This window comes from Chelmon rostratus, chromosome 2, assembly GCF_017976325.1.
Source record: "Chelmon rostratus isolate fCheRos1 chromosome 2, fCheRos1.pri, whole genome shotgun sequence".
Classification (NCBI taxonomy): Eukaryota; Metazoa; Chordata; class Actinopteri; order Chaetodontiformes; family Chaetodontidae; genus Chelmon; species Chelmon rostratus.
This window is the reverse complement of record NC_055659.1, coordinates 19,708,484-19,730,206: the sequence shown is the minus strand read 5'-3', so window position 1 is coordinate 19,730,206 and position 21,723 is coordinate 19,708,484. Positions and strand designations below refer to the sequence as shown.

The 21,723-nt window shown below is 42.2% G+C and overlaps 3 protein-coding genes across 8 annotated transcripts in view; 2 read left to right on the top strand and 1 right to left on the bottom strand.

The window, feature by feature from the left end:
• The window catches only part of ppfia4 (PTPRF interacting protein alpha 4), a 53,047-nt gene extending 50,579 nt beyond the window's left edge, over nt 1-2,468 (bottom strand). The window contains 1 exon segment of the mRNA XM_041945997.1: nt 2,211-2,468. Within this exon segment, the coding sequence (XP_041801931.1) occupies nt 2,211-2,468 (258 nt within the window).
• A 4,283-nt stretch (nt 2,469-6,751) lies between these two features.
• Nucleotides 6,752-12,393, top strand: tmem183a (transmembrane protein 183A). 2 transcript variants are annotated; one of them, XM_041953568.1, is made up of 8 exons: nt 6,752-6,941; nt 7,236-7,325; nt 7,449-7,619; nt 7,731-7,890; nt 8,392-8,572; nt 8,914-8,994; nt 9,132-9,284; nt 9,964-12,393. In XM_041953568.1, exons 1-8 carry the CDS (start codon nt 6,878-6,880, stop codon nt 10,147-10,149), a joined length of 1,086 nt encoding a protein of 361 aa, XP_041809502.1. In that variant the 5' UTR covers nt 6,752-6,877; the 3' UTR covers nt 10,150-12,393. The 2 variants fall into 2 exon arrangements, with proteins under 2 accessions (XP_041809502.1, XP_041809495.1); XM_041953561.1 differs by having other exon boundaries at nt 9,129-9,284.
• Nucleotides 12,394-13,211: 818 nt separating this feature from the next.
• Nucleotides 13,212-21,723, top strand: part of tfeb (transcription factor EB) — a 31,003-nt gene continuing 22,491 nt past the window's right edge. For all 5 annotated transcript variants that reach the window (XM_041952804.1, XM_041952839.1, XM_041952826.1 and 2 more), the window contains exon 1: nt 13,212-13,431. The gene's annotated coding sequence lies outside the window, so the exon portion shown is untranslated. The remainder of the gene's footprint in view (nt 13,432-21,723) is intronic.

Below are 21,723 nucleotides of genomic sequence, written 5' to 3'. Positions count from 1 at the left end.
AGAAATACACACACACACATGCACACACCTAGTAGGTGAAGATGACAAATGTTTGTCAGGCAAATGGAAAGAGAAGAGTGGTTAGATTTGGGCAAAAAAGGCCGTCCTGCTGTGCCAACACTCATACATCAGTCCACACAGAGAGAACTGAACACACACATAATAAAAAAATACACATAGCCTCCAACACACATATAGACACTGCTGACTGGAGGGCTACACAAGAAAGGAGCAAGAGCAAACGCGGGCGCTGTGATATTGTACTGTCGTCGGGGGCACAAAGACGGTGCACTATGGTCATGTTGAGCAGAGCCGCGAGTCCGCCTAATTACCACTGACACGTATAGGATGGTGGGGTCAGCCACATGACCAACACTGCTCTAATGTATTCATCACACCCAAACTTGAGATATCAGATACAGTATGTTATTTTTTCCACACTTCCCCCTCATTATTATAAGATGCAATTTCCACTGACGCATCAGGGCCAGACTAGCCTCATCCTTCAGCAAAGAAATACTGAGTGGAAATCAATTGCAACTGAGGATTTTCTAGTTTCTCTGTATTGCTTCACTACTGTGCTGTCCGTTGCATCACCTCTCCGCTCTGTGGCTGGTGTGGAACTGACCGCTGCTGTGCTTGGCAAGAGCGCGTGCACAAGTGTGTGTAGCACTTGAAGAGCTAGGAAGAGAGCAGGAGACAGCTTATGCATGTGCACGCCAGTCATAGTATCTGCATAATGTCCCCGAGGTCTATGACTGTATAACTAATACTTGTATTATTGCTAGAATAAAACATTACGCTGAACCAAGCAGGATTAGACAACAAGCATGACAGCCTCTTCCCACTCTCTCCCTCTGACACACACACACATGAGTGCACACACACTGAGACACATGTGCATGTGTGGAAGCAAGCAGCCCAGGGCCATGTACACTAGCAAGCGGCCATGTTTCTTTCACAAGAGGCTGCAGTTAGGCTGTCATCGTGGGCATGGTTCTCTCCCTCGCTCTCACACACACACTCAGACAAACACACACACACACACACACACACCGTGCTGTGACATCATGCCACGCTTTTAGACCAGAGGGTCAGAGGGTAACACAGCTTTATGTGCAGAGGCTTCATTGCCGTCATGCTCTGTGACTGCAGCAGCCCTTATTCAGCTCACTTTCTCTCAAATACACACACTTAAACGCACACACAGGCGAAAAACGTCAAAGATATTCCAGTATGCCAGCAGCTCCTCCTGCTCACATCACCACTGAGAGGAAGGTCCCTGCACACAGAGGTGAGGCTGCTTCAATCCACATAATGATAGGTGGGCCCTGCCCTCCTCTCTGACCGGCAGGGCTCTCAACATCTGGCCTGAACCTCGGCAGTCAACATTCTTCCAGCGAGTAAAAACCCTCCATCCATCTCCGATCCACATTTCAACCTTTCTACCTACTACTAGACATTCAGATCCTCCTTTCTGGCACGTTGCCACTCATGAGCTTTTGAAGCACTATGTGCACGTACACCCCCATCATCTTCACAGTTATTCTGATGGTGATATCCTGGGACACACAGGAGTGTTTAGAGGGGTTCCCCGGCAGAGGTGTGCACCTAGGAAATCCAAGCTTACTGAAGATAAGATAAAATGCTGCTCTGGCCTCCTCCTTGGAAGCTCAACACTCATAGTCAATTTTTCTGGTCTAGCTCTTTGGATTTGTTGGTTGAACCGCTGGTGTCATTATCCAGGAAGAAACGGGGAATTTTGTCATGGCATATAAGCACATAACTGAAATAAATCAGATTATCACACAATGATCCTTTAAAGACAAGCTGGTCCACCTTGGTGCCCTCATTGGCCGATGCTTGGTGCACACTCCCAGTCAAACTGTTCATTACATTCCCACAAACCAGATGACACAAAGCTAGCCTGGAGCTTTCAGGTCCAGGCCTAGAAAGTCCTGGGGCCTGGCAGGTGCCCACTCAGCCCGGTTGGTAACCCAGCCTGCGCTTCAAAGGTTTTCAGGAGATGTTATCTCCTCACTAAGGTCTACATTGTGGACAGTTGTCCAATACACCATATCGTACCAAACAACAAATTCTGCACATAACGGTCGCTGCTCCTTTGGACAAAACCTTATCCATCTCACCCCCCACCACAGTCCGACCCCCTCCCCTCTCCTCCCTCCCTACAGGGGCCGCCTGCTCCTCACCTGAGGCAGCGCGGCGTTGATCTGCCGCTGGAGCGCGTCCCTCTCGTGCAGCGCCCCCTGCAGCTTGGTCTGAGACTGAATGAGGGTCTCCTGAGTCTCCCTGAGGGACTCCAGCAGCTTGTCCCTCTCGTCCAGCATGTTGACCATCAGCTGCTCGAAGTTGGCCTCCTGGTCCGAGCCGTTCGGGACGCCGCCGGTGCCTCTGGGGGGACCGGCCGAGTCTCCCTCGCTGATGGTCGGCATCACCTCGCACATCATCGTTCCTGCTCTGTGGTCTGGGCAGCGCTATAGGACAGTGTCGCTGTCGGGATCCAGAAGGGGAATGTGTGGGTTACAAGCCCGATAAACAGACTTACAATAACTGATAAGAGGGCCTATTAACGCCCCGCAGCAACGGGCAGCCTATGCAACCGCAGATACGCGCTTTATTCCCATTGCATTCAGTTTCTGATGCATTCAAACGTGCATCCTTAAGGTTCACATCGCCTTACCTAATCAGAGTGACTGAAATGCTGAGATGATGGTTGACCTTTCATCCATATCAACCGGCGTCTTTTCACCCCGTGAGCAGATCCGCCCTGCCCGGCGCGCCATGCACTCACATGTAGAAATCCCGGCGTGATATGATTGACAGCTCAGAGACAGACGGGTGCGTTTGGAGGGGTGGTGCCCGCGAGCACGACGGAGATCATAGTACATCAGCAGGAAAATTATCAAAAAAAAAAAAAAAAAGGGAGGAAAATATCCGAGAGGAAACGTTTTATCTGCGTCCTCAGTCTTGGGGACAGTGAGAGCGAGTCTTATCTGCATCCGCCTTCCCCGCTTCCATCTCTCCACACCGCCACCGAACCGACGCTCACTCCTCCTCCCACACACACAGCCGCTCAGTCACACACACACACACACACACACACGGGAATCTGCAGTTGTCACTACCAGCCTACAGCTCTGGAAATAAGGGACCAACTCCCCGCGTTCAGCCTATAAGCGTTTTGCACCACATGCACATGTGCACATGAGGACTGGAATTAGCCGGACGGTCGCGAGTGTCATTGCATAATCTCTCAACCCAACGCTGGCATCGTGTTTCCACAGTTAGCGCACGCTTGACCCTCGATTGGTAAAATGTAATTAACTTTTCACATCAGCACCACTAAGCACGTCCATGATCTGACAGCTCCTGAGACGTGATGGCAGCATCAGCTTAACCGAAGCACCCAGGCAGGATGTGTGATGCGCAGCGCACCCTGCAGGATCTGACGGGAACCTTCAGATTAGAAATACCAGGAACATTAGAGAGGGAGAGGAAAGGCTGGGAAAACATGCACCTCCTCACGCACTACAGGTCTAAGATTTATTCTGACTTAGTGACTCCCTAAAATGTTTGGTGTTATTGCATGCGTTTGCTCTAAACATCAAATAATGCGCTACAGTACTGACCATTATTTTCCATCTCTACATTATTAATTTGATGGTTGTTGGGGTAGTTCAGTAAATTGAAGTTCATTCTTACAGCAAAAAGAACAATTCTTGTGTTGTAAAGGACAGCCTCGTGCTTCCTTCAATTAATTTCAAACACATTAAAAGATAGGTCTGATTTTGTAGTGCCAACATATGTCCAAATATCCTTTGAGGTCAGCGTTAGTGTTTTGAAAATTAACAATGAACTGTGTTAGAAAAATCATCAGTGAGCACTCTATGATCATATTTGTATTTAAATGATACTGTACTGATGAAGGTCTGCAGGGGTTTGGCTGCAGTAAGAGTGGATGTCATTAAGATAAAGGTTGTGAGGATGTGATAAAAGAGGAATTTAATTCAATTAAAATGTATAATAAAACTGATATAAATTGTCATGGAAAGAATAATGAAATTATTCTAGGCAAATTAAATAAAACCAGAGATAGATGGATAAAGTGTTTATATTCTGCAGTGTATTCCCACAAGTCAGTTATCATTGTCTAATTATGAAATGGGTTTAAACCCTTATAAATATGAAACATCACATAATTTATTCATTTTCTCAGTGTGTAGCAGTATAGATGATTTCATTTCAAACTCTTTTTCAGTCAATCTACATTTGTCATTATATTACAAGTAAATCCAGATATATATTAAGGTATACAGTGACACACTCAGTGCAGAAAGATCACAACTTCGAGTTTAAAAGCCTTCACTCACTAATAGTTCACCTCTATGGTCACATACAGGGCATTTATCGCCACCTAGTGGCTGAGTCTGACCGTCGTTTGTTTCCTGTAGTACTTCAGTCAGAGCTGGAAGAAGTATTCAAATATTTTTTGGTAATAAAAAGAAGCAACACTCCACCGCATAAATACTCTGTTACAAGTCAAATGCTACTTAATTAAAAACAGTATTAGCATCAAAAATATACAAAATATGCATTGATGATTACATTATATCAATTATATTAATTAATAACTAATAATTGCACTGTAGGGCTTGTGAATTTCACCAAGGGATCAATAAAGTGCTATCTTGATAATAATAATCACCATTTAATGGTTAATAACTTTTTTATCACCAATCTAAATCTGCAAGGAGTCTGCAATTGTAGTGAAGTAGACACAGAAAGCAGTAGGAAATGGAAATACTCATGTAACATGCACGTACCTCAAAACTGTCCTTATACAGTACTTTAGTAAATGTACTTATTTACTTTCCATCATTGACTATAATAAGTACTTTTGCTTTGAATTAAGGAAAATAAAACGTGTAGTGCGTCACTCTGTATTTACAACAATCTTACAGCAACATCAAAACCAGCTCGAAGCACTTTAATTCAAATTCTGATACGCAGCGACATTTGACTTTTTGAGACCTTCTGAGTCTTCTGTCAGCCGGCATGTTGTAGGAGGAAAATATAGTTCTCAGAGAACGGGCTGGGAATCAAACCTTCAGCTTCACTGTTGCTATTAGGCCAGCAGACGATCATGTGGTCTGAACTTTTCTGAAGAAAAATGCTCTTTTTTCCCTCCTAAATGTTTTTCGTATGAAGGCATCAATTAAAGCTTATTTCTGATTCCTATCATGTTATTTAGGGACAGTTAATTTGGTGCACTTCAAGCTGACTGCCATAGATTTCAGATGTTGTAAGTAAAGAACTGTTGGACAGTTACGTGAAAATCAGCTTTAGTTGACAAATGTTTAGAACTGAGAGTACAACATGGCAAGTATTTTGAGCTTTATGGTCTAATGGTAACATAAACTGTTTAGATCATTTTATTTTTTTTTTCATATATATACATTTGACTGGTAGATAAGAGCCAATATTCTGTTTTACAAGAAATTGAATAACACAATAAAAGGTCTGATGAAAGCTCCAGCCACAAATAAGAAGAACCTGATGTCTCCTCTGAAGCATCTGTGTAAAGTTGGAGAAGATGAGACAATCACTGTGCATGTTACCTAACTGCCCGGGAGTCATTTCTCATGGCCAGAGGTGGAAGCACCACCTCTGCTTTTTTGGTCTTCTTTGAACTGCAGCAGAGATTTCTCTGAAAACTAATTTTGCTTCAGTTTCACAGGGATTTGCCCCAGGGGACATGTCCCTTTGCAGTGGAATTTTCAAGGTCTTGACAACAATGTTGTCAACAGCCACTCTGGGATGCTGTGGAGGCCTGCAGCACTTTTAGAAAATACTTACATAGGTCACTGAACACAGCACTCTGGATCTTTTTAGCTTTATGACTCTTGGGTTTGATAATATTGTCAATGTCAAAGTCAAATCTGACAACATCTTCTTTCTCTGACTGATGGTTATTATCTCAGTCTACTCTGCTGTAAGTGAGGGGTCCAGCAGCATCTGATGATGCTGTTGAGTGACAGGTGGCTGGGCAGATGAAACATGGCTCTTGGATCATGGCTCTTCAGTGAAGCCAGTTGGGCAGCAGTTATTTACTACGTGGGTCAGCATCATTGAACCCTCACTGTCAGTTAATGCAACAGACATTTGGCAAACATGAATATCAATAAAATGAATCATTGACTATAAAAGATGTTTGACTCCTCATGTACAGACAGCTCCTGACATGATGTCATATGATATGATGCACAACAGAGGTGACCCTCTGTGTCCCATCTCTCTGTATCACTATATCTGAGCTCTTTCATACCTCCCCTTGCAGTCAGTTTTTTTTATTTGAGTAATGATAATGCTGGTGAAGTCATAGCCATAAATTAATTAGTTGTACAAAACAACAATTTATAAAGTGCTAATCAACTAGTTGCTTAATGTGCAATTAAGTCTTATCAGCAACTGAAGTCTCACAAAAAACATATTTTTTCTTCTGGAAAGTTGTCAGTGTGTGTTACTGTAAAGGAAAATAAAAAAAAATACACAATACTCAGTTAATATTTAATATGTCATACTTGGCTGATAAATAGTGAGGCAGAATCTCTCACAGCACGAGAAAGCATTGAAATGTTCGCAATCACCGGCAGATGGCAGTAAAGTATAAAAAAAACTGCCAACGATAGTCTCGCGTTACTTCCAGGGTCACGTCATTCCATGATGGCTGAAGATCCTGGCGGAACATTTTTCAATTTCTCTCTTATTTTTCTTTCTTTCTCTCTACCTCAACTTGCCATAGAGACATGGCAGGACTCACAGGCCCGTTAAGCGTCCACAGATCATTGGTGTCGACATGCCCAAGAAAGGGAACCGAAAACGGCTGAAATTTAGGGCCGGGGACGTTTGTTCGGAATCAGGTAGGCTAATATAGGTTACATTTACATGAAACAGCGAGCTAGCTCGCCCACTGCTAGCACTCCTTACTCGGCCGAAATAGAAATTACTTGAGTTTCACATTTCAGTTCACAACTTCGAATATATGAATTATTTGACTCAAATATCATACAACAGTATGTTAAAGTGAGGACTTGTTACGGGCACCTTTAGTGTGTGTTGTTTTGGTATTAGCAAGTATCAAAAGGCAGATGAAGGTAACGGTGAAGTCATGTACGTTGACATTACGGATGTGTATCTTACATTTTTTTTCGTAGTGACCGTTGCTGATTATGCTGATGCCGACCCAGCCGTTGTGAAGTCTGGGAGGGTGAAAAAGGCTGTTGCAAATGCAGTTGAAAAAGAAGGTAACTTGTGGTGATGAAACTTACAGTCAGACATTTTTGTGATGTTAAATCGGTTAGATTGCATTGTCACTTGGCGTTGTCTTGAAAAGTGATCCAAGTGCTCAGTTTAACGCTGTGTTTTAGTAAAATTACTCTGCGGCCTGGAAGCATCTAATGGAGCCGTAGAAGAGGTCCTCTCGTCAGCGGCCAGTGTCAAAGCAGACGCTTTAGACAGCAGTGATGACCTAGACCCTGAAGAAGATGGCGAAAATGAAACTAAAGCGGTCCGCAAGAAGAAAAACAAGAGGAGAAAGGGTAAAGTTAGTTTAAAGTACGCACACATAATAATGAGTTGAACATGGAGGGTACAACCACCAACCACTGTATCAGGGTGTTCACTGTGGTCTTTAAATACTGTCTTCACAGAAAGCAGTGAGAGCAGTGATGGGAAGGATTATCCAGTGGATATCTGGTTAGTGCTCGCCTCCTACATCCGTCCAGAGGATGTGTGCAGATTTGCTCTCATCTGTAGGAATGCCTGGACAGTCACTTGCACTGCAGCTTTTTGGACCAGGCTCTACAGAAGGTGAGGTGGTTTTATTGATCACCTGCATTTGGTGGTGATAATAATGTTACAGAAAAGTAAAGAGTTCTGTTTTTTCCAACCAATACTTTTGTACAAGAATGCAGTTATTGTGAAGTTGACCAGAAAAAAATCTGAAAGGGGTCTCTGCTCGTCAAGGCCCAATTTAAAAACTTTAAATTGAAGACTTGATGGGATTTGATCGATGTTTTCTGTCTGAGACTGATTTGCTGATTTATTCAAGAACCAGAGGTAGTGAAAGTGCCAAGGCCAAAGGCACTGCAGCTTGGAATAAAATCCCAGGTTCTCTGTGCCATCCATCCCTTCACCTTACTCAGTCTTTTAAGTGATGCAGAAAATACTAAATTAGATTGTGTAAAAATGAAAAGTGCATGGTTTAAAATGTCTTGAGTATGACCCAATATATTGGCAAAATAAAGGAGTAAACTGCTATTTTGTATAATTAACACGTATTCTTTCACTTCCTCCGTCTCTCTTTCACAGACACTACAGGAATGATGTTGACCTGCCGTTTCGTCTCCAGCCTGACTCTATTGACAGGACGTGCTGTTTACGGGCCCGTGTGATTCGCTCCCTCTTCCATTTGTATGAGCCGTTCGACTTGCGTGTCTCGAAAATTCCTGCCCTGCCAGAATCCACACCCACAACCTTGCTCAACTCTAAGGTAAATTATCTGATGTGCCATCACCTACGGATATTGAGCTAAAGTTTTGTTTTTATTGTGTATTGTGTGTATTATGTATGTTAGTATTGCTTGTGCTTGGCATGTAACTAAAAGCCTTTTTCATTCAAATGCACTGTTGGCTAGATAGGAAAGCTCAGGGCTAACTGAGCCTGTTGTTAACTAGCTTTGTGACATCCAGGCTATCAACAACCTCCAGTGTTAAGCTTACTGGAGCCAAGTAGCACAAAGAGAGTCAGACTAAATTGAACTCTCTTCTTCAAAGAGGCCCTTTTCATTGTGTGGAAATTTCAATTTCGTGTGCTTAATATTTTCTGTTGCAGTGTTTGCTGTTCTGGGTCAGGAAGGTGTCAGGGACTCGACCAGAGGCATTGTGGGAGTTCAACTTCAAGTTTCTAAAGCAGGTAAAGAGGTTGTTTAAAATCAACTACACTTCTTTCCTAGTATGACAACCTTTTACACATAGTCCATGGTAGCCTGTGGTTGTTGTTGCTATCATGTTTATCTTTGTCTATTTCTGTGATTATCTACATCCCAGCAGGGACACAGTAAGAATGGTTGTGCCAAGTCCTTGCGCATGCCCAGACAATACGAAGATGTCCACATGAACCCAGATTCTGACTGCTACATGCTTCAGGTCACCACCCTCAACTTCATCTTCACGCCTGTGGTCATGGGCATGACACTGACCCTGGTTAGTAACTCCTGGGTTTTGGTTGATCATGGCCATGTCATATGGAAGAGAGCACAGACTGTTGTTTTAACTATTCCCATATTTAACGGTGACTCTATAGCTGACCTGTCCTGGTAGTAATAGGTTTTTAATATTTGAAGGGAATGATGTCGTCCATGACCATTTTTAAATGTTAAAATACTGAGTAAAAGTAACTGTGTAGTGACTAAATGAGAAATAGCTATGGCGTACACTACAAACCAATGTAGTTTTATTTAATGATACAATCTCAAACTCTGCTGTCAGTCCCTGGGAACAACAAGTTTAGTGATACAAACATTAGGTAGAGCTTCCCACATTAGTAGAAAAAAGTTAGTATGATAAGGTACAAATCATTTATATACAAAGAGCAGTGATTCTCACAAAATAGCTTATATACGAAGACAGAGAAGGGCAGGCTAATGTGAATCACGTCAAAAAACACTGAGAATCTTCCCACATACTGGCAACATGTTTGTTATGCTAACTAATCTATTTTTACTAATATTTATTTAATCTATTTAACATTAACATTAACATTAACATTCTGTATCTAAGATTAAAACCATTTTGACCTTCAACTAATGCCAAAAATTAACTGGTGCTAAGTCTACTCTCTAATCTGGTCTGTTGGTCTGGTCTGTTTCTGTCTTTCTCATAGTTCACAATCAACGTTAGCACGGACATGCGCCACCACCGTGTTCGTCTGCTGTTCCAGGACTCACCACTCCAGCGAGGGAAGAAGAGGGCGGATCAGGGCGGGACCCAGGTGGTATTGGATCCTGTACAGAGTGTGAAGCTCATGGACTGGTGGCATCCACAGTACCCCTCCTCACCTTACACATAGAAGTCCGGCCCCCTTGTTATTACAGCAGAATGTCACATCAGGAACCCTGCTGTTACCTCATCCCACTCACCAAACAGAAATGTGATATTGCATGATTCTGTAGAACCCTGGATTATGTTCAGTGACAAAGTTTTTGCACATTTTAATGTGATTGTTAGACATTGAAGAAAACATTGACTGGAAACCCCACTTTCCTGTGTCAAACTCAAACATGTGGCATGCCCATCCACCACCCCACCGGCCATACCCTGAACATCATAGTTCTTTCTGCATTGGCACTGGATGTAAATCATGTACTGCAGAATTGTCCAGTATGAATATAATTCTTATGAGCCTGGGCTTGTTATCGATGTACACAAACCTGCCATGGCCACATCGTGTCATTGGCAGGCCCTCTGCTCTTTACACACTCCTCATGTTCAGCAGTTCCTTAGTCTTCAGTCAGCATAACTAGATGATCATCTGAAATCAGTAACTGTTTATATATGAAAAACTACAGATTGATTTAGTAGTTTCTCACTGCAGACAGCATAGTAATCGAAAGTATAACTGAAGCTGAGTTTCAGATGACATACTCAAGAATTGGAGAAATTGCTCTGAGAGTAATCTCAATTTCAGATGGTTTTGCATAGTGATCTCAGACAATAGTGCATCATGTTTCACAATATAGAAAATGCTGTGATATGATCACAGTTATACTTGATAGATGATAAATGCAGATGTATCAGCTCAGGCCTACATACATGGCAGAGTGTGTACATTTGGAGCTACCAGTGACATAAAAAATGTTATTTTAAGTAGACAACAGTGACTATGTTTACGTGCACAATATTTAGTTTTTTGCCCTTATTTCAAAAAAGAATATTCCTACCAAGCTGTTTAAATAGCTAATGAAAATGAATATTCCACTAATATTCCTATTTACATGCAGCGATGCATACCCTGATTAACGAACACCTCCATTCGTTCATTCAACCACCTACTTGAAAAGGTTGGTGTTGTGATGTTTGCCCATATCAAAAAAATCTATCTGAGTCTTTCATCATGTTTAAGAGTAGGTGTGTTTCTCCTTCTGACCAGGAAGGTGGGCTTTTGTTTAGTGCAAGCATCTCTACACCAGATTTGCAAACTGTTGGCTAGGCAAAGCACAGAGCTGACCGTAAACAGGCAAGAGGCCACGTGTTGCAAACTGCGTGAAAACCCCAACTGGGCTACATATTCTCATTGTGCTATATGCATGTCCAAAGAATGCTCCTAAAACACAAATAATATCGGATATTCCACATGTCTTAATCTGAAAATGCTCCATTCTGAATAAGACCTATTTTGGAATATCCAAACAAAATATACTTACAAGACCTATATTAAAATCAGAATATTGTCATATTTGGAATAATAATGGAAAATTAGCATGCATGTAAACATTGTCACTGTTTCATGTTGAACCTTTTCGTGTGACACATTTTATATTTACATTTTGAGTGACATGAGTTTTTAAAATTCATGGATTAACAGGGTGGAACATTTGTACTGTCTTCCCTTTGTTTTTATGTTCACTTGAAGATTTACTCTAAAATGATTTTGATCTTGATTTTGTGTAGGTTTGAATTTCGACAATGTTGCATCAACAGAATTCATTTTTCTTTTAAAACCATGTTTTAACCATGGCAGCCTCACATCGTATTTTGTGAATATTATTGACACTGCTCTATATTGAAGGGGCCAAAGAGATGATTTACCTCAGACATCATCCACTCATCTGCTGATTTGGACAGTGTTTCTTTTCTTTCCGGTGTGTCTTGGCTAAAAACATCTTGATTGTCTCCTTGCTGAGCACTGTGTGAGCTGTATCCCCTACTGCCTCCTGTGGAATCTCAGTCTCCACTTGAATGACTCAAGGTGTTAAAGTGGTCTGTCTGTCTTACGAGCCTCGAATGTGAGTAGAATCATACCAATCACATGCTTGATTATTTGATGGTAGCTACCATTGACACTGATTTATCCATCCATTAGACACAGTCAAAATCATTCAACCTGAATTGATTTGCACTTAAACAAATATTGTAAATAATAAAAAAAATGTTGGATTAACCAAATACAGTTTACACTTCTAGAAATAGTTGCTGACAGTACCATGTAGAAGCCAGCTGGATGTTCTGGTAAGCAGCATTTGATTGTTTTAGTTGGTGGTCTAGTTTAATCAGATAGACTTACTGCACTGAAATAAAAACTGAAACTGCCCATTCAAAATGCCTCCAGTCGTCTGTCCTGACATGTGTATATACAATATATTATTTTTTACTTTGATTCCCTCTTGTGGTCATACTGGGTATTACCCATGTTGATTGTTTGTCCATGCACCACATAATTGACGTTTTCTACATGTCTTGCCGCAGTCGCCGGATAATGCAGGGCCCTCCTTCACATCTCTATATGTATGAATGCTTTTCATGCTGTTAGTCTACTTGCATACCAGTAAATGGTTAATGGTTACAGACGTGTCACACAATATGAACGCCTATGCAATCTAACCATTAGCCAACATAACAATTAAAACTTAAAAAATACCAGGCCACCTCTTCTTAACAGTCTACTAATATTTTAGATGAACTATAATTGAAAAAATAAACTTGCTGCAGGGAAGTGTGTTGTCTCACATTATGTTGCAGAGGGTTTCATGAGTAATGTGACCGACCGCTGCATCCTGACAATGATACACTGCAATGAAGCACACCTGAGACCGAACTGAATGGTCGTAAAACGGTCATAAATGTGTAAACTTGAAGCCGCAACACAAGAGAAGACCCTGAAGCGTCTCAATAGCAGACGGTAAAAGCTGATAGTCGTGTTGGTCTTGGAAGCGCTCTGGCTAAACTTAGGACCTCTTAAAACCTCCTTTGCAGTCAAGAGGCATCATGTCATCGCCTCGAAATACCGCAGGCTGTCGAGGATGCGAGAAAACTACATTTCCCACAAGCCCCTCGGCGCGGTGCCATTGGTGGTGGCACAGGTGACCGCAGACGCTCCGAGTTGTGACAACATCTCGACGGTCAAAACGAAAACAAGTTAGCTTCCGAGGTACCAGGTTGCGCACGCTGTCGCGGTCTGTGGAAATACACAGAAACGTAAAACTCGTGAGAGGTGTTTTTTTCCCCTTTAAAGGCGAGTTTTTCTTCTGGCTGTGCCCGGGCAGGTTTGGTAGTATCAGAGCGCGCGAGAGAGAAGTGGGCACGCACTTTTTCCTGAACCTGACTACCTCGTTCTGTCTGACCTTCAGATCGGGTAAGTGATCTTTCACCAGCAACGCTGAAGTGTAGCTTCTGCCCCAACACCACCACCTCTGGAAAACCCCGCGAGCCAACATTTCAAAGTGCGTACTTCTCGCCCGAAGTCTTTTGATGCGTTGAGTTTAAGATGAAAGCAGACAGCTCATTATTTGCCCTTTGGAAATTAAAGGCGGACTGTACTTGCCAGTGAAGTGTTGCTACACTAGTGTTAAAATAGTTGAGTAACTATTGTAACTGCACCGTAGACGACACCTGTAGCTGCATGTGTACACCCATACTTCACCCGTAAGTTTTACATACAGGCTGCACGCATCACAAATCACGGTGCACCGCTCATGATCAGTTACTGTGAATTTAAATAGTGTCACTGAAAAGATGGAGACATTCATGAGCACTGCTAAACTATAACGAACAAAACAGCCAACCAAAACGACCTTAGATGTCATTTTCAGGTTTACTTTCTAAAATATTTCAGACTACATGGATTTAAGCAAAAATAGGGAACAATAAACGAATAAGATTACACAATAGTGAAATAAATAAATAATATATTTGCACTGAAATGGCAGGGACCCTGGCACCGCTTTCGGACCCACTGGGCTAGACCATAATGCACCACTTTCCCCTCTTTACTGTCATCGGCGAGTCTCTGCCGAGAGCTGCCCCTCTTGCCATTTATAAACAGTAACCAGGGCCAGTATCAGTAACAACACCTCAGCCCCGGGGTATGCTGCTATGTATAAGCTGTGACTGTGAACTGTGCAGACTGTAATGCTCTGCTGCGTATTCCAGTGCGTTGCTTGAAAGTCCTGTACGGTGAAACACAAGAATGATGAAGGCCGCAGTAACTATTTATGCCCCCTTTGTCCCATCTGCAGTGTGGGCTTTGATTGCGATTGTGTTTATTATTAGTGTGAGTGCGTGTTGAGTGGAGGGTACAATACGTTACGCCTGATGCTATGCAGTAACGCAGTGTTTCCAATAATGACATTTGGCATAGACGTGGGATTAAGCTGTGATTCTTTCAGTGGGAATATTTTTGTCTTGCTTTACTGTAGAATATGGTCACTGTTTCAATGTAGAACTGAAGGCTTACTGCTTTCTGAGAGGGACAGCAGTGCTTTGTGGACTGACCACACTGTCTTCTCCTACCACAGTTAAGGTCTGACTATTTCCCTTCCGCAGCTAGTCTGTCTGAAGGCCAACATGCATGTCTCCTTAGAGTATGTGCGCCACCGTACATCACACCAAGTATTTGACATTAGAGCCTGGTCCCTGACCCCTCCACCAGGCCCCTGTAATCATCCATACCATACGCCAGAGAACACAATAACATTCAAAGGTCAGAGCAGAAAGTCTCAATAGGTCTGATAGCTCGTATCCACAGAGGCCTGTTTTCAAGCTTCTGCTTACATTCATGAATTGTCTACTTTCGTTCTCAGAAGCGAAAGAAGAGAAAGAAATTTCCCTTCAGACATTGCCGTCAGCACTAATACAGTGGTGGGGACCATGTTGTGTCACAAAACACTATGATGACAGCTTACAAAGTGAGGTACCAGAAATAGAAGATCTAGAGCTCAGCTATCCCAATAAACTATGTCTATAATTACCATATTTATGACAGAGGTTGTCAAAGGAACTGCAGCTGTAGGAAATCACAGCGAAACTATATATATAGAGGTATATTTAAACAGTCTGCAATCAATAATCTTTATAATGGCTGTGGGTGGGTAGAGATATGTTTATAAGGATGGTGTCCCTTTTAGTTCTGCTTCAGTTGCTTCCAGTAAAATGAGTTTTGCAAGGAAGTTGCGCAAAATCACTCAGGTCAGTGGACCACAATGACCATGCGGGTTTCATGGTGACACGTGAATTTTTTTTTGTGAGTGTTGATATTAAAGACAGACATGAATGTGATGCTAAACGACGTGAGAACTTTGTTTTGTTCACTATCACTGAGACACACAGATGGGCATTCACATGCATGGGTGCAGGCTCAGCTCCACGTGGAAATAAGACCTTTACGTTAGTTACGTATGTGATCACAAACACTCAGCAAAGGAGGTGCTGATGTGGGTTCAGGTCGTACTACGCGACTATTTTTCCATGTAACACTGATGCTGAATTGTAGCATGTGAGCTAGTTAAACAACAGTTATGTCATCACACAGTTAAACTTGAATTACCATTCTCCCGGAAAGACACAAGACCTCCCTCCCACTGCCTCTGTTTGGCTTCTCTCTCTCTCTATCCTTCTGTCTCTTTATCCAAAAACTTCTCATTTCTTACTCCATGAATGAATTAAAACATTTCCGTTGTGTGACCAGATCAAAGCGATAGATCTACTGTGCAGCAACGCTGGCACACAGTCCAGCCTCAGCTGTCACACTAATGCAGTGCTACCACATGTCAATAAACCAATTTAACTGAATTATTGTCATGTAATTGTATCATGTGCCTCATGGCGTGTTCATATAATGCTCCTGAGAATGCCTCTGAACTGAAATTGAAATAGAAGACTGCTGTATATGTGTGCAAGTCCAACTCTAAAAAAAGTTGGGATGCTGTGTAACCTGTTTATGTAACCTGAATGTTCCAGACAGGTGTTTTTGGAGCGTTCCACATCTTTCCCAGTCGTTTGTTGCTCCTGTCCCAACTTGTTTGAAACATGTTGCTGCATCAAATTCAGAAAAAGCAGATATTTAGAAAAATCAATGAAGCTGATGAGGTAAAACATAAAATATGTTTTCTTTGCGCTGTTTTCAATTGAGTATGTGTCATAAAGGATTTGCAAATTGTCACATTCTGTTTTATTTATGTCATACACAGCATCCCAACATTTCTGGAATCAGGACTGCATGTTGCACAGTATCAGAGCATGTTTACCAAAAAGACCGAAGTTGGATGTAATAACCAGTTCTCTAAGAGATGCCTGTGGCTGCTGAGACCAGTACCTGCACTCACGCTCTCTCTCACTGCCCAAACATGACAGACAAACAGATAAATGCAGAGGAGACATTGGGGTTATGGAGTGCATGCAGCATGAAGGGTCAGAGGTTAGTTAACATACTGAGCTGTGAGGTCACTGTCAGCAAGGTCAGAGGTGAGCAGCCAGTATTCAGAGCAGCAGTGACGCCTGACAGACTGATCACACTCCCCCCAATAGCACACAGGCAACCTGCTCAGATGGCCCGCAAAGGCGACCAGCATCGAGTTTCAGGCACTAAAACCTCACAGGAGAGGTGACCGCTTTGACTAAGTGTTCTGAATAAAATCCTGATTACCAAACTACTGGCTGGTGTTGGAGCACTTGTCTGCCCTGACTTGTGTTTATAGGAGTATGTCTGATCAGCTTGTCCAGAAGAGCACAAATGAGCAGAAGCACTGGATCCTGTGCGCTGTGTGTATGGAAAAGTGTGTGTGTGTGTGTGTGTGTGTGTGTGTGGGTCATATTTTCAGCCTCATTGGACTCATGTCCGCTTCTAAGTGTTGGGGATGGGCTTAATTTTCTTCAGGTAAACAGAGACAGTGGTGGACAAACACACACACACACACACACACACACACAGGCACACTGGCCTGGCTCAATGGATGTACTCTAGTGTGAAAGAGCATCAGGTGTGTGTAAACACAGCTTCGCCCGCTTGCCATATGGACAGATCTCCCATGATCTGGACTGTTTTCTTCGTGGCTAGACCAGGAAAGGGTGGAAGAGGAATTGTCCTCATGGTGGACTGGATGTCCCTTAAAAATAAAACAAGACTAATTACCGTACGAGTTTGTCTCTGAGGGTCGGACTTTTTCAACCACAGGAATGACAGCTTGGCATGTGCTGTGTGACAGCATGACCCATGATCTATCAGAGGTGAGTGTGGGTGGGACATTTTAGGGCATGTGCTTGATGTATGACTCCACTTCCTCATCTTATCTCCATTCCACTGTTTCATATCCTCTTTTGACTGACAGACAGTAGTGACGGTCTTGCGCAGTGTCTCTTTTCTCTGTAAGAATGGCGTCTCAGCTGAATCTGTGAGCACACACGTCGCAGCTGCCCTGTTGTGTATGTTTGGACAGTGTGCTTGTTAGTATGAACTGCAGGGGTCCACAGTTGTGGCTCTCTGCCACTTCTCTCTCAGAGGCCCACAACAGATTGCAGAGTTATATTTTTATCTCCATATACTGTAAAGTTGTTGATCTGGATCTGAATCCTCAGCTTTTAATTACTGTTTCCGCACTACAATAATGACAATATTGCAAAACGTGTTCATTTAACAAGTTGTCAATTTGAGTGTAACTGTGTCACACGCTTACTTTTCTCGAAACAGGCAAAATGTATGAACAACATGAAGCAATCTCACTTGTTTGGCCTGCAGTTTCACTTCTGTCAAGAAATAGTGTCTGTATGTGTATACATTAAATTATCTTGAAATAATCAGTGATTTGGTTCAAGAAAATTTGGATTTCAAGGCTCAATATAGTCTTGAAGCTTTAGTTTTTTCTGCTTGTATTTAGCCTCTATACAAAATCTGGAAACTCTTCATATGAATCCTGCCACCTGCTCCCATAATGTTGCTCTCAACAACAGTTTTGATCAGTTTGGGCCTGGTTTCAAGCTTCAGCGGAATCAGCCTTCATGAGGATGCTTAAATGACCCACTGATGACTCATGGCATGGCTGTGTTAATACACTCATCTTTGATCTAACTTCTTCTTGTGATCGGGCAGACCTTACTGATGCCTTCAGCGTGTGGTTGGTGTTAACGCCGGAGCCTCCTGACTGGTTTTCACCTCTCGTCATGTCAACCTCTTTCAGTTAAGATGGATGGGTTTTCTGTTGTCTTTGCTCGTGGCTCCTGCAGGCTAACGCAGGGCTGAATACTCTGAATACTTTCATCTCAGAGTCAAGTAGAACGTTTTACTGTTTGATGTCTCTGCAGTCCTTCATCACCAAAGTGGCTTAGTTTGCTGAAGGTAAATGAGGATCTTTGCTGTGGCCCATAGATTGTGGAACAGACTCCCCCCTTTAACATCAAGTCTCAACTGTTGACACTCTGAATGAATCCAGCCTCTACACCTGCCTCTATCTTTTATTTGTACAGACTAATGCAGAAAGTGCATCTTTCGGTGCTTTCACTATGCTAAGCTGCCCCCTTTCCGTCATTTTTTAGGTTGAAGCCGTGTTGACCTTTAACAATGTGGCCGAAGCATTATTCACATTTTTAAGAATCCAGCTCTCTGTCTCTTGCTCTGTGTTTGCCTGTTTTGTTTTGCACTAAACAGCTGTTTCTATTGCACCGTTTCTGCTGAACCAGTCTAACACAGGATACCTGTCAGGGTCTCACTGCCGTAGCCCAGGAACTGGCCTAGTCTTTCTCGTAGGATCTGTCATAAAATCCCAGTTTTTAATGTATCATTTCAACAGAAAGATATATTTACTTGTAGCTGGAAAACACCTGTTTGTCAAACACATGTTTGCCAACTGTTATTGAGTTAAAAGGGGAAGAAGAGAGAGAAATGTAACCTTTTGCACTTTCAAAATCAGCATCAGCATGCTGTTGTTACGCATGCTTTTTAAAATCAGGGGCTCAGCTACTTTGGTAGCTTTCTCAAATGAGTATTTTTTTATTCTTTGTTTTATTTTATTTTATTTATTTATTTTTTACAGATGTGACAGTAATAAATAGGACTTGATCAATCATTATATCGGGAGGGTTATTTTTGTTTTAGTGCAGATTATTTGTGTGATATCTCATCTGAAGAACAGAATGGATGCTCCCTCTTCAATCAGTAGCAGGCGCCCTTCTCACAGTGGAAGGGCTCTTATCTGCCGGGATTGGTAACGCTGAAAACCACAGCAATTTTAGTAGTAGCACTCTGTACTCTGCCCCTGTTTATTGACATTTTTTATTGGATAATCTCTTTCTCCTCTGTTAGTGTTAACCGTAGTCATGGCAGAATTATCTCTAGTGGAAATTCAGTGATATACTGTATAAGGTGTGTGTCTGTGTGTTAAGACAGAATTCTTCTGTCTGCACTCCATATTCGGACAGAGGACAAGAAATGGATGCTGATCTGACACAGACACGCACACACGCAGGAAGTTTTCTTGTAAACTTACTGTCATCCTCTTGACCCCTCCTTGAACTCTTTCTGTCCTCCCTTTCTTACATCTTCTTCGCTCGCTCTCTTTTTGTCATTGTTTCTCTTCCTCTCAAAAGTCTGAAATGCTCAAAGGCAGACACATTCTTCATAGTAATGGTAATTAGTTGTCAACTTCTCCACCCATTGAGAATGAAAGTAGGAAGGCGGGGCAAAGAATGAGTGAGTGGGAGTGGAAAGTTTTGTAAAGATCAGGTTTTGGCTTTGTGGCGGCTGTAGTAAAATTGTGTGTGTGTGTGTGTGTGTGTGTGTGTGTGTGTGTGTGTGTGTGTACTTTATCTCACAACTCATCTCCCAAATGCCGTCCATTCCATCTCACTGCACTTGGTGACTCTCGCCCATGCAAAAAGAAATGCTGGTTGGCTGGTTATTGCACTGCTCTCTCTCTCACACATGAACACTTACTCAGTATTAATGACTGTTTATTTATATGCTCCAAATACAAACCAGACTCCAAATAATTTGGGACGCTGCGTAAAATCTCAAAAAAACCCCAGAATGCAATCATTTGCAAGCAAACAGTTTCACAAAGAGTTCCTGAGCTCATGTAGTAACATCCTTTATACAATCATGTGTTCACAAAGTGGTGAACCTCGCTCCATCCTCGCTTGTGAACAACTGAGCCTTTCCAGGATGCTCCTTTCATACCCAATCATGATTTTTGGAGCATTCAACAACTTTCCCAGTCTTTTGTTGCTCCTGTCCCAACTTGTTTATAACAAACATTAAATATATTGTCTTTGTACTGTTTTCAGTTGTCATAAAGGAATAGCAAATTTTCATATCCTGTTTCGTTCATGTTTCACGTGGCGTCCAAACTTTTTGGGAATCTGGGTTGTAGAGAAATGGTGATCTAAAAATAAACATCTCGTGGCTTAGTGCATTGTGATTGGAATATCCAGCCATTGCAGCTCATATAATATGTCTTTATATAATAAGTCTAGATGCTAGTGCTTTTTTCTGCTTGCAAAATGAGGTAGGAAAATTCCTTTTATGTGGTTAATGTAATCAGGGAGGTGGCAGGTAATACGTATCTTAAAAGCAGGTTTAATACTCTGAACACAACGTGAGGTCACCTCAGGACATATGATGTAACACAAATAATATGAGGAAGTGTTCGGGTTTTTTTTTTTTTTCAGAATCATAAATTATCTCAGTAGAAAACAGGTCTTGGCAAGTGGATATGAAAATGACTCCATGTTTTCACCTCTGCTGGTGGATACATGTTTACAAACTCACCATTGTGGGGCCAAGCATTTTTAACATGCATTGAGCTTCAGATACAGTATATGTGATACAGATACAGTATACACTACCAGTCAAAAGTTTGGACACACCTTCTCACTAAATGTTTTTTCTTTATTTTTATTACTTTCTACATTGTAAATTCATTCTGAAGACATCTAAACTATGAAGCAACACATATGGAATTATGTAATAAAAAATAAACCAGAATATATTTTATATTTTAGATTCTTTGAAGCAGCCACCTTTTGCTTTGAAGACAGCTTTGCAGACTCTTGGTGTTCTCTCAGTCAGCTTCATGAGTTAGTCACCTGAAATGATTTCCAACAGTCTTGAAGGAGCTCCCAGAGGTGCTGAGCACTTGTTGGCTGTTTTGCCTTCACTCTGCGGTCCAACTCATCCCGAACCTTCTCAGTTGGGTTAAGGTGAGGCGATTGTGGAGGCCAAGTCATCTGACGCAGCCCTCCATCACTCTGCGTCAGAAATGACAGTCCAACTACGCACAAACCGGATGTGATGGCATGTCGCTGCAGGATGCTGTGGTAGCTATGCTGGTTAAGTGTGCCTTGAATTTTGAATAAATCACCAACAGTGTCACCAGCACACCTCCTCCTCCATGCTTCATAGTGGGAACCAGACATGCTCAAACAACCCGCTCACCTTTTCTGCATCTCACAAAGACATGGCAGGTGGAACCAAAAATCTCAAAGTACAGATTTCCACTGGTCTAATGTCCATTCCTTGTGTTTCTTGGCCCAAACAAGTCTCTTTTTCTTGTTGTTCTTCCTTAGTAGTGGTTTCTTTGCAACTATTCGACCATGAAGGCCTGATTCACGCAGTCTCCTCTGAACAGTTGATGTTGAGATGTGCCTGCTACTTGAACAT